We start from the raw sequence: 18,561 nt of genomic DNA, 5'->3' as shown, positions 1-18,561 counted from the left end.
CATTTCAAATAGTTTTTGGAAATATTCGACATTGTGTCATCCGGACCAAAGGGGAAGCGAACCATCCAGACTGTTATCCACGCAAAGTTGAAAAGCCAGCATCTGTGATGGTATGGGGGTGCATTAGTGCCCAAGGCATGGGTAACTTACACAACTGTGAAGACACCATTAATGCTGAAAGGTACATACAGGTTTTGGAACAACATATGCTGCCATCCAAGCACCGTATTTTTCATGGACGCCCCTGCTTATTTCAGCAAGACAATGCCAACCCACATTCAGCATGTGTTACAACAGCGTGGCTTCGTAAAAAAAGATTGCGGGTACATTCTTGGCCCGCCTGCAGTCCAGATCTGTCTCTCTTCAAAAATGTGTGGCGCATTATGAAGCGTAAAATACGACAGCGGAGACCCCGGACTGTTGAACGACTGAAGGTCTACATAGAAAAGGAATGGGAAAGAATTCCACTTTCAAAGATTTAACAATTAGTTTCTTCAGTTCCCAAACGTTTATTGAGTGTTGTTAAAAGAAAAGGTGATGTAACAGTGGTGAACATGCCCTTTCCCAACTACTTTGGCACGTGTTTCAGCCATGAAATTCTAAGCTAATTATTATTTGCAAAAAAAAAAATAAAGTTTATGAGTTTGAACATCAAATATCTTGTCTTTGTAGTACATTCAACTGAATATGGGTTGAAAAGGATTTGCAAATCATTGTATTCTGTTTATATTTACATCTTACACAATTTCCCAACTCATATGGAAACGGGGTTTGTATCACACACAGTTACGTAACGTTAGACGACAGTCAGCAGCACCGCATATTTCAGCCACCTACAAAAAGACAAACTTAGTCAAATAAAGGTCAGGTAAAATGTATACTATATTAAGAATATGTATACATATTGCATAGGGCCCTGATATCTAAAAAGTACAACTCTGCTCATTGTTATGTTCATGTATTTATGGTTTTCATGCGTATGCACACATCAACACACAGAGTATGAGATGAGATCAATGAGATAAGGTAAGAACAGGATAGAGACTCCTGTGGAACAGGTTACAATGCAATATGCCATGGAAATACAATGTTAACACTTTTCTGCAAATAAGTACAGTTGCACTTGTTTTTTCAAATGTGTTTATTCTCTAAAGGAATGAATGTTTAAATGTTTAAAATGACTGGTTAATTGTACTATTATGAAGTGCAATGTCAGTACAATTTTTTTCCCCCTGCAATTTCAAATGAACTTGTTTTAATAAATAAATACAGCGTTTTAAAAGCATACGCAATCTGTGTAAATATATTAGTCTGTGGTTGAAAGGACTTGAAAGGACTTGAAAGGACTCGAAATTAAAAATATAGGACTTGGGACTTAACTTGAGAATTTCCAGTCTTGACTTTGGACTTGACTTGGGACTTGCCTGTCTTGACTCGGGACATGAGGGCCAGTCAGTGCTCGATGATTGTTTCCTGTATTCAATTGCATGTTCCTTGCACATGCAGTTCCAGGTTGCACTATTTCCTCCCCTGACCCATCCCCTGAAAAAAATGTCTGCAGCCAGGTGTGTCTTGGATGAAGGTGCGCAGTGAAACACTTGAGTGGAGTGGGACAATGCCGCTCAACCAGATTTTGGGCAGTTGCACACTTTTTTTCTGACTTGAGCACAATAGCACATGGGAGGATATTGCTCCTATTGAGTAAACATAATCGAAAATAAAAATATCCATAATTTTAATTAGGAGGGGATAGCAAGTCTAAAAATATGGGTTCAAAATGGTTAATTATCCTTTTTATTTGTATTTCTTAAAAATCCCAGCATTTATTTGACGTGAGAAAGCTCGTCACCGTCTGCACTATCCCCAACAAAGAGAGTGATGGCCTCCCTACCAACAATGTTTACTCTGATGATGAGAGTGACGACCCAGGGGAAACGTCACTTTGCACACCATGCAGACCTTTACAAGTAATTGTTTTTATCAATTAGTACATTCAAATTAAACATTAAAACTTAATCATTAGTGTGTGTGTGACAATCATCGGTACTTAAACTTTAACTGAAAGTTTGCCAGTGCTTGTGGCAATTATCTTTTGTCTATTTTTTGCTCAAGTCTTGTTTGTTTACATCAGGTGAACATCAGGAATCCTTGCAACATCACTGACATTCTAATTCCGTAACAGCTTGCAATGCCCCCATGGCACGGGTGCTATGGATGGGTCTCTTCAGTGTTGATGTCCTCCTGAAATCAAAGGAGTGTGCAACAAGTTGCATTCTTTTTTGACCATCGCAGGCTCCTGACCAAAATACATTTCAAGCTATACAGTGTAAATAGTTTTCAGATTAGGTTTTTCCAGTTTTAATTCCATCTTGTCAGGCAAAGAGGGGCAGGAGTGAGGAGAAGTAGCCTAATCATTATTGCTTTTCTTATCCACAGATGTTGTTATAAACCAACGGCCAAGGAGGCTGATATCAGAACATCCATAAACGGTAGAATCCGCAAGCTGAGACACTCGGTAAAGCACAGAACTGTAGTTGTTTATAAAGGTCAGAGGTCTTCAACAGGTTGTACGTGACCAACAAGGGGTCCACAGAGAAGAGTTGTGAAATTGTTGGTTGATTAGACCTATTTTCAATAGCTTTTATATACCCTACCAACATTGTTTCCACAAATTTGAAAACATTGAAGACCCCTGGTTTCGGTCATTTAAATTAAGATGGACTCTTAACAAGGAAAACATATAGTTACAGTTTTTTGGCAATATTTTCATTTCTTTTTTTGAAGATATTTAGATATTTTATTTATAACTTTACATATTTGTGTTTATATATATATATATATATATATATATATATATATATATATATATATATATATATATATATATATATATATATATATATAGAGTGGAGAGGGGCGTGTTCCACGCTTTCCCTGCGGGCGGGGTGTGTGCAGGGGCCGGCCATAAAGCAGCCAACAGGTGAGTAGATACCTCAGCTGGAACGAGTTGTCTAATTACCTGTTCCCTTTATTAGCAGCATAGCAGCACTGGAGACCATGAGGGGGGCGGCAGACGAGCGAGGGAGCCGACTGGCCGAAGAACCCGGGGGAGACGAAGGAAACGTCCACATATATATATATATATATATATATATATATATATATATATATATATATTAGGGCTGGGCAACGATTAAAAATTTTAATCGAAGTTAATCACACTATTTCTCTGATTAATCGCGATTAACTGCATTGTATACGCAAAGCCCAATAATGAATTCAAAAGTAGTGTGTAGTGCACCTTTATTGGAATATTCTCCCACATGAACAAAAGCGCCAAAACATTTGTTGTGCAAACACAATTTAAATCAGTCCTTGTTAAACAGAAGCAGTTAAATGGCATATTTTATGAAAATCAACTAAAAAAATGTAAATACAAACATTTAAGCTTATTGCCACTGCCAGGGTATTTAAGTTATCCTGTTTGTTATGGAAAATAAATATAATCTACATACAAATCTCTGAGCCACAATCACAACATCTGAACAGGCAATTTCTGAGGTAAGAGCAGAAACATTTTTTTATCAGGGATCTTATGTTTAAAAAACCTATATTATAGGTAGTGGGCTGTTTTAGGGAATTTTTGATCAAATTATCCGTAGTAGCTATATTAATAATGTTGTGTTTATTCTGCGTAGTGCATTTAAGATTATTATGACCATATCTAGGAATTGATATGATGGGAATTTTCCGATTGTTTGCTTGGTGCTTTGATAAACTGAACGCATCATATACATGGTACTATATGGTGACGTTATGAGCCAGGGAATAAAAGAACTACCCTACCCAGCATGCAACAGGAGTGACGAGCATGCGCGGTAGCCCGGTATAGGTTGTGTGTCGCCATGACGGCATCTTGTATGTTGTGATATGCACGCTCTGAAAGTAAACGTTAAGAACTCAGCCAATACGCCTCGTCTGCATTATTCATAAATAGACAGACAACACATATACTCTGCTGCTTCACAGGCTGCTGGATGTAGCCGGCAAAGTATTCCCATGCTAGCTAGCCGATCTAGCAAGCAAGCGTCATTCAGTCCAAAACGGCCCGATCTATCCACATCCAGAATTGTCTGGCGGTCGTAAGTGATCCCGGAGTGACCACGCTGTAAGCCAGCCATGAAATTTGCAGAATTGTCTGGTATTTTTGCCAAATGTTCCATCTTTACCAAGAGCCCCTCGACGCCGGGCAACGCCATCTTGTTAAGAAAAGGCGTTAACAAAATAAAAGCATGTAAACAACATACGCAAATGTGCGATAAAATAATTGTCGGCGTTAATAGAGTGATGAGTTAACTCATAATTAACGCATTAATTTGCCCACCCTTAATATATATACATATATGTATAATAGACATTGTTCATTAAACTATATACATAACTATATATATATATATATATATATATATATATATGTATATATATATATATATATATATAAAATAGACATTGTTCATTAAAATTGCTTTAATTTATGTTTTGTATATTTTAATTTCAATGGCATTTATAAAAATGTTGAGAGATATATAAGACCGTATGCAAGGTCTCCTACGTATTACTGTGTTCAGTGTCTGCCTAAAAAGAAAATTAAGGTGACTTTTGATTGATTACCCCTCTTGTGTTAATAGGAGGCATACATTGTATGTGCATGTTTTCATATAGGTATAACAATAGTGCATACATATTACAATTACAATATATTTCATAATATATTGAACATGTATCCGTACATTTATTTCATGTTTACTTCCATACAATTATACAATTACTGTGATGAGGTGGCGACTCGTCCAGGGTGTACGCCGCTTTCCGCCCGATTGTAGCTGAGGTAGGCGCCAGCGCCCCCCTGTGACCCTATAAGGGAATAAGCGGTAGGAAATGGATGGATGGAATTATACAATTATTGTATTTTACCATATATTAAACATACATGCAACACTATATATTTTCATATATTACCAATACATTTTCCCATTAACATTTGAATACATTATAGAAGATATTTATGAATAGAGAATTTGTGACAATCGGTCACTTCATTTCTGTTGGTTTTCCTTTTTTGTATTTACTTCCTGTCAGTGCTCATATTTTGTTAAATTTCCTTTTGTTCCGCGGAGCACTGTTTTCACCTCACCTGCTGTTGATTGGCAGCTGGTCCACACCTGCTGCCAATCAGCATATGTCTATATAGGTTTTCACTTGAGCACTCCTCAGTGCTCGAAGAACGCACTTTATGTTGGAATGTTTGTATGCAAGACTGCTTCATTTTTCTGTTATTTGAGTAATAAAACTCATCATACCTTCTCTTCGCTCTCCTGGTTCCTGCATCTTGGGGTCACAAAAACGGCAGCCATGCGAGTTCTTAACAGGATGTTCGAGCCAGACTGTTGTGGCCTCGCAGAAACCCCTGTCGACAGCCGACGTTCTGAACCGCACAGATCATGGAGGACTTGAAAGCCAGGTTTGTGTGGTCCCAGCCCACAGCAGGCTCGGACTTTCTCTCCCCGCCTCGACCGCCGGTTCCGGCTCTCCGACCGGCTAGGCCACCGCCACCTTCGCACCCCCCGGCTCGGCCGCCGGTCCTGGATCTCCGACCGGCGCGGCCACCGCCGCCATCTTCCCCATCGCCTGCTGTGCATCCTGCCCCAGCTCCATGGCAATCACCTGTGCCGGCACGTCGACCACTGGTTCCCAGACAGCGTCACACGCCGGTCGCAGCCCCGCGTCGCACGCCGGTCGCAGCCCCGTGTCTTACGCCAGTCGCGGCGCCACGAGGATCAACACCGGCTGAGCGCCCAGCACCCGTTTTTGCTCCCAGGCAGCTTCCAGCAGCTGCCCCACGGCTACTCTCCCTTTCAGCACCCGCTCGTCCTGCCAGTCCGGCGAAGGCTCCAGTGGAGCCCACCGTGATGTCCTTCCTGGCCGCCTACTGGGACTCGGCGAGGCATGTGTCGTTTTCCCTCCTCCTGGCCTTCTCCCGCCCGTCCCCGGTTTTCGCATCGGGGGACGTCGGCAAACAGCAACTCTTCGCTCAGTGGTGGACGGCGTCTGGCATCCGCTTAGTGGAGGGGGGGCTACTACCAGCAGCGGTGCAATCAAGGACATGCCGCTGTCATCCCCGCCATCATCTCTTCCCACGGCGCCGCCACTTTCGTCTTCTCTGGTGCGCCTTCGCACTGCGTGGACATCTTCCGCGTCAACGGTGGGACTCTGCACGACACCGCCATCTTCCTGGTCGGGAGCGGATCCACCCACGACCACATCTCTGGCGGGCATCACTAGGGCGCCGCCATCTTCATTGTCAACATCGTCGAAAACTCCGCCCATGACACCACCTTCATCGTCAATGACTCCGCGCATGATGACATCTTCTCTGGCGCACAATTGCACGGCGCGGAGGTCTTCCACGTCACTGGCGGGACTCTGCACAGTACCGCCATCTTCATCGTCGGCAGCGGATCCACCGACGCTGTCATCGTCGCTGCCAGCTGTGTGACCTCCTCGTCGTCGGCCTCTGATGTGGCCATTCCGTGGTCGCCCGCCTTGCCAGTTGCAGCGGCGTTCAACGTGTCGCCGCTACGCGACTCTCTCTCGCTGGCTGCGGGGACACTTGGTCTGGCGACCCTCCGCCAAGTCCTTCCTCCGCCCTCCCTTAGCTTTTGGACTTTTTTCCGTATTCAGATACTTTTCAAAATACAGGGGACCACAAAAATAATAAATGTTAGGCTTCAGTGTAATAGAATAAATATTACAATATGTTAAACATATGGTTTCATTGCACTCAAAGAACGATTTTAGAAGAATAAAATAACACTTAAAAGGCATTAAAGACATTGGGCTTTTTTGTTGCAGTCAAAGAACAAATTACAATTGAATATATTGCATATAGTGTGCTATAATCTAGGATTATGTTAGAGTAAAATATTTTTTGACAATGTTTTATGAGTTATGGTTGCCACTCCAGGTCTATGCTTGAGAAAAATACAATAATTAGTAACTATGGCTAAAAGTACACAGATAAGACATGTAGATGGTAAAACACACATTGTTCAGGATAAAACACAAATTCCGTATTTTTCGGATTATAAATCACTCTGGAGTATACGTCGCACCAGCCAAAAATGCATAATAAAGAAGGAAAAAAAACATAAATACGTCGCACTGGTGTATAAGTCGCATTTTTGGGGGAAATTTATTTGATAAAATCCAACACCAAGAATAGATATTTGAAAGGCAATTTAAAATAAATAAAGAATAGTGAACAACAGGCTGAATAAGTGTACGTTATATGACGCATAAATAACCAACTGAGAAAGTGCCTGGTATGTTAACGTAACATATTATGGTAAGAGTAATTTAAATATATAGAACATGCTATACGTTTACCAAACAATCTGTCACTCCTAATCGATAAATCTGATGAAATTTTCTTCCTCGATGTCGCTTTTAAACAACTCTGCCAACTCCGAAGGTATGCGCCGCTTCCTCTTGTTGTTTTCTGCTGCATATTTCACTACGCCCAGCTTGTAATCTGCAGTACTTGATTTCCTTTTGGGTGCCATTTTTGTTCACCCCTTCTCAGTTTTTATAAGTTACCGCCAACGTTGAAATGATCCATTTTAATAGCTACGGCAGTAGCATAGAGCATATAGCAGTTTGCATCCCATGACCCACAATGCACTTCTGCCATGACCCTCCCCTGCCAAATTCTTATTGGTTGACGTGTGTGTGACGATTGCTGACATTTTCTTCATCTCTTCCGCGAATGAGATAAATAATATTATTTAATATTTTACAGTAATGTGTTAACAATTTCACACATAAGTCGCTCCGGAGTACAGTATATGTCGCATCTCCGGGCCAAACTATGAAAAAAACTGCGACTTATAATCCTAAAAATACGGTTGTAGGATTTTGGTCCAGAATTCATTCATTTTACTTGCATTAGTTTATGTTACGTGGGCAGTTTGAACTCGGCTAATATTTACCTGTCGATCTGACTGCTTGTTGTTTGATTTTTTTTAGGTACGTTTGAAGCAAAGGTGGTAATACTTAATTAATGCCACCTCTGGTGAGGCATGTTTTAAAGCAGAGCTTGCTTTAATGTGACATCTTTATTAACTAGTAGAATTGCCTTTATTTGCCATCTTTGCTCTACTCGCTGTTTCTCATTGTCGGCTCTGTTGAGTGTGTGCGTGCTGACACACGCAACATGCTCCTCCGCTCCGTACATCATCGCCGCACGGCAGCATGTGGTTGAAAAACAGTACCGGTATTTTTCAAAGGCAGTATAGTAATATTCAAAAATTATTTTAAATAATTAGTACCGCAGTACTTTATTAGTACTAGTATACCATACAACCCCTATAGAATAAAAAAACATTTTATTGTCAATATACACAAACATACATCCACAATTTAGGACTGGAGAGAGAAATATGCTGTAGAAGTTTAACCTTAGCCAGGGTATTGTACCAGAATTTTCACCTATTGCTTTGAGAAGCATTGACAGATCATAGTTAATCATATCTATAGACACAAATATGTATTTAATCAAAGCAAGTATTCACCTGTTGGCTTTTGTTCTTCAGTGCCCATGGTAGCCATGGTCCGATGGAACCTCTGAACTCCCCGCTCTTTAAAAGTCTGTAGACCACAATGTTATTTTTTTTATATTTATGTTTTTAATATTGTTTCACACCCATATTTATGATGCACAAAACATTGAAAATGTATCTGTGATTTACTCTAAGAATCAGGTAAGAAAACAAAAATGTTGTATTTATTATCCACACACCAATGAAAGTTTACTCACCCTCCATATCAGCTGGAAGTATACTGGAGTTGACTCTTTTCTCTGGTATTTAACAGCAGCAAAAAGAAACTGAAACCATTTTATAACTCTTGATAAACATGTTTATTCACATTCTATTTTTCCTGTTTGAGCTGTCGGTTGTCATTTACTGCAAATGTTTTCACTGAAACTGAATGTTTAGAAAACACTGTGAGTGCCTACCATTGTATGCAATTCAACTTATACTTAACATCAGATTTGGCCAATTATTTTGACCCATTGCAATACAAAATTATACAGCTATATAAATAAATGTACAAACCCCATTTCCATATGGGTTGTAAAATCGTGTTAGATGTAAATATAAACAGAATACAATGATTTGCAAATCATTTGCAGCCCATATTCAGTTGAATATGCTACAAAGACAACATATTTGATGTTCAAACTGATAAACATTTTTTTTGCAAATAATCATTAACTTTAGAATTTGATGCCAGCAACATGTGACCAAGAAGTTGGGAAAGGTGGCAATAAATACTGATATAGTCAGAGGTGGGTAGTAACGCGCTACATTTACTCCGTTACATCTACTTGAGTAACTTTTGGGATAAATTGCACTTCTAAGAGTAGTTTTTATGCAACATACTTTTACTTTTACTTGAGTGTATTTATAGAGAAGAAACGCTACTTTTACTCCGCTCCATTTATCTGCATTCAGCTCGCTACTCGCTACTTTTTTTTATCGATCTATTAATGTTTGTTTTGGTTTTTCAAAGTATGATCTACGCATGCCTGCGATTTACCAATCACATGCAGTCACTGGTGACGTTGGAACAATCAAACAGAGCCAGGCGGTCACATGACCGTCACACGTAAGCCCCGATTTAAGCAAGTTGAAAAACTTATTGGGGTGTTACCATTTAGTGGTCAATTGTACGGAATATGTACTGTACTGTGCAATCTACTAATAAAAGTTTCAATCAATCAATCAAAAGTGTAAAGGAAAAAAGAGACTTTTTATTTCAACCGTACTTCCCGTCAAAAGCCTAAAGACTGATCGCACAGTTCCTGTCTTCACAATAAAAGTGCCACTCCATCGCGCCTGCGCTAACAAAATAAGAGTCTCCGAAAGCCAGCGCAAACAAGCTAGCAAACTACAGAGTTTGCCGCCAATGTATTTCTTGTAAAGTGTATAAAAACGAATATGGAAACTGGACTAATAAGATGCCAAAAACCAACGACTTTCATGATGTATTAGACAGGAAGGAGGAACTTTTTTTTCTCCTCCATTTGAAAACATGGACGTTAAAGCACTATACTGTCTGATTCCAATCAATGCAAGTCATCAGAATCAGGTAATACACCAACTTATATTCTTGTCTTCATGAAAGATAGGAATCTATATGTTAAACATGCATGTATATTCATTAAAACACCTTTAACATGTGAACAAAAACGGCAAAAAATAAAAATTACATACTGTATATATAAATTAATGTATTATATATATATATATATATATATATATATATATATATATATATATATATATATGTATATATATGTATATATATATATGATATGTGTGTGTATGTATATGATATGTGTGTGTATGTATATGATATGTGTGTGTATGTATATGTACTGTATATATGAGGTAGATCAGCTCAACTTGGCCATTTATTAAGTAATTGATTAACTTTAAAAATCTTATTGGGTGTTACCATTTAGTGGTCAATTGTACGGAATATGTACTGTACTGTGCAATCTACTAATACAAGTTTCAATCAATCAATGTCTACTGAGCCTATGGTGCTGTTAAGTTATTGTGGCTCAATGTGCCTTATTTTTTTTTTATCTTAATGTAGTATTATTTAATATATATTATTGTTTTAGTTGCTTAAGAGATATTCCTGACTCTGAATTTGCTCGTTGCTATTTTTATGTTTTTGTGCATTATTTGTTGCCGTAATCATTAAACAAACAGGTTACTGATCAGTTACTCAGTACTTGAGTAGTTTTTTCACAACATACTTTTAACTTTTACTCAAGTAAACATTTGGGTGAGTAATCCTTACTTTTACTTGAGTAATACATCTCTAAAGTAACAGTACCCTTACTTGAGTACAATTTCTGGCTACTCTACCCACCTCTGGATATAGTTGAGGAATGCTCATCAAACACTTATTTGGAATATCCCACAGGTGGGAACAGGTGGGTGCCATTATTGGGTATAACAAAACCTTCCTAAAAAATGCTCAGTCTTTCACAAGAAAAGATGGGGCGAGGTACACCCCTTTGTCCACAACTGCTTGAGCAAATAGTCAAACAGTTTAAGAACAACGTTTCTCAAAGTGCAATTGCAAGAAATGTAGGGATTTCAACATCTACGGTCCATAATATCATCAAAAGGTTCAGAGAATCTGGAGAAATCACTCCACATAAGCGGCATGGCCGGAAACCAACATTGAATGACCGTGACCTTTGATCCCTCTGACAGCACTGCATCAAAAACCGACATCAATCTCTAAAGCATATCACCACATGGGCTCAAAAAACACTACAGAAAACCACTGTCACTAAATACAGTTGGTCGCTACATCTGTAAGTGCAAGTTAAAGCTCTACTATGCAAAGCGAAAGCCATTTATCAACAACATCCAGAAACGCCGCCGGCTTCTCAGGGCCCGAGATCATCTAAGATGGACTGATGCAAAGTGGAAAAGTGTTCTGTGGTCGGACGAGTCCACATTTCAAATAGTTTTTGGAAATATTCGACATTGTGTCATCCGGACCAAAGGGGAAGCGAACCATCCAGACTGTTATCCACGCAAAGTTGAAAAGCCAGCATCTGTGATGGTATGGGGGTGCATTAGTGCCCAAGGCATGGGTAACTTACACAACTGTGAAGACACCATTAATGCTGAAAGGTACATACAGGTTTTGGAACAACATATGCTGCCATCCAAGCACCGTATTTTTCATGGACGCCCCTGCTTATTTCAGCAAGACAATGCCAACCCACATTCAGCATGTGTTACAACAGCGTGGCTTCGTAAAAAAAGATTGCGGGTACATTCTTGGCCCGCCTGCAGTCCAGATCTGTCTCTCTTCAAAAATGTGTGGCGCATTATGAAGCGTAAAATACGACAGCGGAGACCCCGGACTGTTGAACGACTGAAGGTCTACATAGAAAAGGAATGGGAAAGAATTCCACTTTCAAAGATTTAACAATTAGTTTCTTCAGTTCCCAAACGTTTATTGAGTGTTGTTAAAAGAAAAGGTGATGTAACAGTGGTGAACATGCCCTTTCCCAACTACTTTGGCACGTGTTTCAGCCATGAAATTCTAAGCTAATTATTATTTGCAAAAAAAAAAATAAAGTTTATGAGTTTGAACATCAAATATCTTGTCTTTGTAGTACATTCAACTGAATATGGGTTGAAAAGGATTTGCAAATCATTGTATTCTGTTTATATTTACATCTTACACAATTTCCCAACTCATATGGAAACGGGGTTTGTATCACACACAGTTACGTAACGTTAGACGACAGTCAGCAGCACCGCATATTTCAGCCACCTACAAAAAGACAAACTTAGTCAAATAAAGGTCAGGTAAAATGTATACTATATTAAGAATATGTATACATATTGCATAGGGCCCTGATATCTAAAAAGTACAACTCTGCTCATTGTTATGTTCATGTATTTATGGTTTTCATGCGTATGCACACATCAACACACAGAGTATGAGATGAGATCAATGAGATAAGGTAAGAACAGGATAGAGACTCCTGTGGAACAGGTTACAATGCAATATGCCATGGAAATACAATGTTAACACTTTTCTGCAAATAAGTACAGTTGCACTTGTTTTTTCAAATGTGTTTATTCTCTAAAGGAATGAATGTTTAAATGTTTAAAATGACTGGTTAATTGTACTATTATGAAGTGCAATGTCAGTACAATTTTTTTCCCCCTGCAATTTCAAATGAACTTGTTTTAATAAATAAATACAGCGTTTTAAAAGCATACGCAATCTGTGTAAATATATTAGTCTGTGGTTGAAAGGACTTGAAAGGACTTGAAAGGACTCGAAATTAAAAATATAGGACTTGGGACTTAACTTGAAAATTTCCAGTCTTGACTTTGGACTTGACTTGGGACTTGCCTGTCTTGACTCGGGACATGAGGGCCAGTCAGTGCTCGATGATTGTTTCCTGTATTCAATTGCATGTTCCTTGCACATGCAGTTCCAGGTTGCACTATTTCCTCCCCTGACCCATCCCCTGAAAAAAATGTCTGCAGCCAGGTGTGTCTTGGATGAAGGTGCGCAGTGAAACACTTGAGTGGAGTGGGACAATGCCGCTCAACCAGATTTTGGGCAGTTGCACACTTTTTTTCTGACTTGAGCACAATAGCACATGGGAGGATATTGCTCCTATTGAGTAAACATAATCGAAAATAAAAATATCCATAATTTTAATTAGGAGGGGATAGCAAGTCTAAAAATATGGGTTCAAAATGGTTAATTATCCTTTTTATTTGTATTTCTTAAAAATCCCAGCATTTATTTGACGTGAGAAAGCTCGTCACCGTCTGCACTATCCCCAACAAAGAGAGTGATGGCCTCCCTACCAACAATGTTTACTCTGATGATGAGAGTGACGACCCAGGGGAAACGTCACTTTGCACACCATGCAGACCTTTACAAGTAATTGTTTTTATCAATTAGTACATTCAAATTAAACATTAAAACTTAATCATTAGTGTGTGTGTGACAATCATCGGTACTTAAACTTTAACTGAAAGTTTGCCAGTGCTTGTGGCAATTATCTTTTGTCTATTTTTTGCTCAAGTCTTGTTTGTTTACATCAGGTGAACATCAGGAATCCTTGCAACATCACTGACATTCTAATTCCGTAACAGCTTGCAATGCCCCCATGGCACGGGTGCTATGGATGGGTCTCTTCAGTGTTGATGTCCTCCTGAAATCAAAGGAGTGTGCAACAAGTTGCATTCTTTTTTGACCATCGCAGGCTCCTGACCAAAATACATTTCAAGCTATACAGTGTAAATAGTTTTCAGATTAGGTTTTTCCAGTTTTAATTCCATCTTGTCAGGCAAAGAGGGGCAGGAGTGAGGAGAAGTAGCCTAATCATTATTGCTTTTCTTATCCACAGATGTTGTTATAAACCAACGGCCAAGGAGGCTGATATCAGAACATCCATAAACGGTAGAATCCGCAAGCTGAGACACTCGGTAAAGCACAGAACTGTAGTTGTTTATAAAGGTCAGAGGTCTTCAACAGGTTGTACGTGACCAACAAGGGGTCCACAGAGAAGAGTTGTGAAATTGTTGGTTGATTAGACCTATTTTCAATAGCTTTTATATACCCTACCAACATTGTTTCCACAAATTTGAAAACATTGAAGACCCCTGGTTTCGGTCATTTAAATTAAGATGGACTCTTAACAAGGAAAACATATAGTTACAGTTTTTTGGCAATATTTTCATTTCTTTTTTTGAAGATATTTAGATATTTTATTTATAACTTTACATATTTGTGTTTATATATATATATATATATATATATATAGAGTGGAGAGGGGCGTGTTCCACGCTTTCCCTGCGGGCGGGGTGTGTGCAGGGGCCGGCCATGAAGCAGCCAACAGGTGAGTAGATACCTCAGCTGGAACGAGTTGTCTAATTACCTGTTCCCTTTATTAGCAGCATAGCAGCACTGGAGACCATGAGGGGGGCGGCAGACGAGCGAGGGAGCCGACTGGCCGAAGAACCCGGGGGAGACGAAGGAAACGTCCACATATATATATATATATATATATATATATATATATATATATATATATATTAGGGCTGGGCAACGATTAAAAATTTTAATCGAAGTTAATCACACTATTTCTCTGATTAATCGCGATTAACTGCATTGTATACGCAAAGCCCAATAATGAATTCAAAAGTAGTGTGTAGTGCACCTTTATTGGAATATTCTCCCACATGAACAAAAGCGCCAAAACATTTGTTGTGCAAACACAATTTAAATCAGTCCTTGTTAAACAGAAGCAGTTAAATGGCATATTTTATGAAAATCAACTAAAAAAATGTAAATACAAACATTTAAGCTTATTGCCACTGCCAGGGTATTTAAGTTATCCTGTTTGTTATGGAAAATAAATATAATCTACATACAAATCTCTGAGCCACAATCACAACATCTGAACAGGCAATTTCTGAGGTAAGAGCAGAAACATTTTTTTATCAGGGATCTTATGTTTAAAAAACCTATATTATAGGTAGTGGGCTGTTTTAGGGAATTTTTGATCAAATTATCCGTAGTAGCTATATTAATAATGTTGTGTTTATTCTGCGTAGTGCATTTAAGATTATTATGACCATATCTAGGAATTGATATGATGGGAATTTTCCGATTGTTTGCTTGGTGCTTTGATAAACTGAACGCATCATATACATGGTACTATATGGTGACGTTATGAGCCAGGGAATAAAAGAACTACCCTACCCAGCATGCAACAGGAGTGACGAGCATGCGCGGTAGCCCGGTATAGGTTGTGTGTCGCCATGACGGCATCTTGTATGTTGTGATATGCACGCTCTGAAAGTAAACGTTAAGAACTCAGCCAATACGCCTCGTCTGCATTATTCATAAATAGACAGACAACACATATACTCTGCTGCTTCACAGGCTGCTGGATGTAGCCGGCAAAGTATTCCCATGCTAGCTAGCCGATCTAGCAAGCAAGCGTCATTCAGTCCAAAACGGCCCGATCTATCCACATCCAGAATTGTCTGGCGGTCGTAAGTGATCCCGGAGTGACCACGCTGTAAGCCAGCCATGAAATTTGCAGAATTGTCTGGTATTTTTGCCAAATGTTCCATCTTTACCAAGAGCCCCTCGACGCCGGGCAACGCCATCTTGTTAAGAAAAGGCGTTAACAAAATAAAAGCATGTAAACAACATACGCAAATGTGCGATAAAATAATTGTCGGCGTTAATAGAGTGATGAGTTAACTCATAATTAACGCATTAATTTGCCCACCCTTAATATATATACATATATGTATAATAGACATTGTTCATTAAACTATATACATAACTATATATATATATATATATATATATATATATATGTATATATATATATATATATATATAAAATAGACATTGTTCATTAAAATTGCTTTAATTTATGTTTTGTATATTTTAATTTCAATGGCATTTATAAAAATGTTGAGAGATATATAAGACCGTATGCAAGGTCTCCTACGTATTACTGTGTTCAGTGTCTGCCTAAAAAGAAAATTAAGGTGACTTTTGATTGATTACCCCTCTTGTGTTAATAGGAGGCATACATTGTATGTGCATGTTTTCATATAGGTATAACAATAGTGCATACATATTACAATTACAATATATTTCATAATATATTGAACATGTATCCGTACATTTATTTCATGTTTACTTCCATACAATTATACAATTACTGTGATGAGGTGGCGACTCGTCCAGGGTGTACGCCGCTTTCCGCCCGATTGTAGCTGAGGTAGGCGCCAGCGCCCCCCTGTGACCCTATAAGGGAATAAGCGGTAGGAAATGGATGGATGGAATTATACAATTATTGTATTTTACCATATATTAAACATACATGCAACACTATATATTTTCATATATTACCAATACATTTTCCCATTAACATTTGAATACATTATAGAAGATATTTATGAATAGAGAATTTGTGACAATCGGTCACTTCATTTCTGTTGGTTTTCCTTTTTTGTATTTACTTCCTGTCAGTGCTCATATTTTGTTAAATTTCCTTTTGTTCCGCGGAGCACTGTTTTCACCTCACCTGCTGTTGATTGGCAGCTGGTCCACACCTGCTGCCAATCAGCATATGTCTATATAGGTTTTCACTTGAGCACTCCTCAGTGCTCGAAGAACGCACTTTATGTTGGAATGTTTGTATGCAAGACTGCTTCATTTTTCTGTTATTTGAGTAATAAAACTCATCATACCTTCTCTTCGCTCTCCTGGTTCCTGCATCTTGGGGTCACAAAAACGGCAGCCATGCGAGTTCTTAACAGGATGTTCGAGCCAGACTGTTGTGGCCTCGCAGAAACCCCTGTCGACAGCCGACGTTCTGAACCGCACAGATCATGGAGGACTTGAAAGCCAGGTTTGTGTGGTCCCAGCCCACAGCAGGCTCGGACTTTCTCTCCCCGCCTCGACCGCCGGTTCCGGCTCTCCGACCGGCTAGGCCACCGCCACCTTCGCACCCCCCGGCTCGGCCGCCGGTCCTGGATCTCCGACCGGCGCGGCCACCGCCGCCATCTTCCCCATCGCCTGCTGTGCATCCTGCCCCAGCTCCATGGCAATCACCTGTGCCGGCACGTCGACCACTGGTTCCCAGACAGCGTCACACGCCGGTCGCAGCCCCGCGTCGCACGCCGGTCGCAGCCCCGTGTCTTACGCCAGTCGCGGCGCCACGAGGATCAACACCGGCTGAGCGCCCAGCACCCGTTTTTGCTCCCAGGCAGCTTCCAGCAGCTGCCCCACGGCTACTCTCCCTTTCAGCACCCGCTCGTCCTGCCAGTCCGGCGAAGGCTCCAGTGGAGCCCACCGTGATGTCCTTCCTGGCCGCCTACTGGGACTCGGCGAGGCATGTGTCGTTTTCCCTCCTCCTGGCCTTCTCCCGCCCGTCCCCGGTTTTCGCATCGGGGGACGTCGGCAAACAGCAACTCTTCGCTCAGTGGTGGACGGCGTCTGGCATCCGCTTAGTGGAGGGGGGGCTACTACCAGCAGCGGTGCAATCAAGGACATGCCGCTGTCATCCCCGCCATCATCTCTTCCCACGGCGCCGCCACTTTCGTCTTCTCTGGTGCGCCTTCGCACTGCGTGGACATCTTCCGCGTCAACGGTGGGACTCTGCACGACACCGCCATCTTCCTGGTCGGGAGCGGATCCACCCACGACCACATCTCTGGCGGGCATCACTAGGGCGCCGCCATCTTCATTGTCAACATCGTCGAAAACTCCGCCCATGACACCACCTTCATCGTCAATGACTCCGCGCATGATGACATCTTCTCTGGCGCACAATTGCACGGCGCGGAGGTCTTCCACGTCACTGGCGGGACTCTGCACAGTACCGCCATCTTCATCGTCGGCAGCGGATCCACCGACGCTGTCATCGTCGCTGCCAGCTGTGTGACCTCCTCGTCGTCGGCCTCTGATGTGGCCATTCCGTGGTCGCCCGCCTTGCCAGTTGCAGCGGCGTTCAACGTGTCGCCGCTACGCGACTCTCTCTCGCTGGCTGCGGGGACACTTGGTCTGGCGACCCTCCGCCAAGTCCTTCCTCCGCCCTCCCTTAGCTTTTGGACTTTTTTCCGGGGGGGGGGGGGGTCCTGTGACGATCAGTCACTTCATTTCTGTTGGTTTTCCTTTTTTGTATTTTTCTCCCATCAGTGCTCTTATTTTGTTAAATTTCCAGTTTGTTTCGTGGAGCACTGTTTTCTCCTCACCTGCTGTTGATTGGCAGCTGGTCCACACCTGCTGCCAATCAGCATATGTCTATTCAGGTTTTCACTCGAGCACTCCTGTGCTCGAAGAACGCATTTTATGTTGGAACGTTTGTATGCTTCATTTTTCTGTTATTTGAGTAAT

At 40.7% G+C, this 18,561-nt stretch overlaps 2 protein-coding genes across 3 annotated transcripts; both read right to left on the bottom strand.

Annotated features, from left to right (window-relative positions):
- Positions 1 to 3,286: 3,286 nt before the first annotated feature.
- On the bottom strand, positions 3,287 to 9,222 carry LOC133540975 (uncharacterized). Of its 2 annotated transcripts, XR_009803772.1 has the most exons (4): positions 8,876 to 9,222; positions 8,631 to 8,706; positions 5,361 to 6,744; positions 3,287 to 4,914 (listed from the first exon to the last, which is right to left on the bottom strand). XR_009803772.1 is itself a non-coding variant. In XM_061884058.1 (3 exons), the coding sequence occupies exon 3, from the start codon at positions 6,418 to 6,420 to the stop codon at positions 5,812 to 5,814; it is 609 nt and encodes a 202-aa protein (XP_061740042.1). In that variant the 5' UTR covers positions 6,421 to 6,744; positions 8,631 to 8,706; positions 8,876 to 9,222; the 3' UTR covers positions 5,110 to 5,811. The 2 variants fall into 2 exon arrangements, 1 of the variants encoding a protein (XP_061740042.1); XM_061884058.1 differs by lacking the exon at positions 3,287 to 4,914 and having other exon boundaries at positions 5,110 to 6,744.
- A 5,617-nt stretch (positions 9,223 to 14,839) lies between these two features.
- On the bottom strand, positions 14,840 to 18,281 carry LOC133540964 (uncharacterized). Its single transcript, XM_061884052.1, has 2 exons — positions 16,914 to 18,281; positions 14,840 to 16,467 (listed from the first exon to the last, which is right to left on the bottom strand). The coding sequence occupies exon 1, from the start codon at positions 17,971 to 17,973 to the stop codon at positions 17,365 to 17,367; it is 609 nt and encodes a 202-aa protein (XP_061740036.1). The 5' UTR covers positions 17,974 to 18,281; the 3' UTR covers positions 14,840 to 16,467; positions 16,914 to 17,364.
- Positions 18,282 to 18,561: the final 280 nt, after the last annotated feature.

The sequence above is a fragment of the Nerophis ophidion genome, linkage group LG02, assembly GCF_033978795.1.
Source record: "Nerophis ophidion isolate RoL-2023_Sa linkage group LG02, RoL_Noph_v1.0, whole genome shotgun sequence".
In the NCBI taxonomy this organism is placed as follows: domain Eukaryota; kingdom Metazoa; phylum Chordata; class Actinopteri; order Syngnathiformes; family Syngnathidae; genus Nerophis; species Nerophis ophidion.
This window is presented reverse-complemented; position numbering and strand designations above follow the sequence as displayed.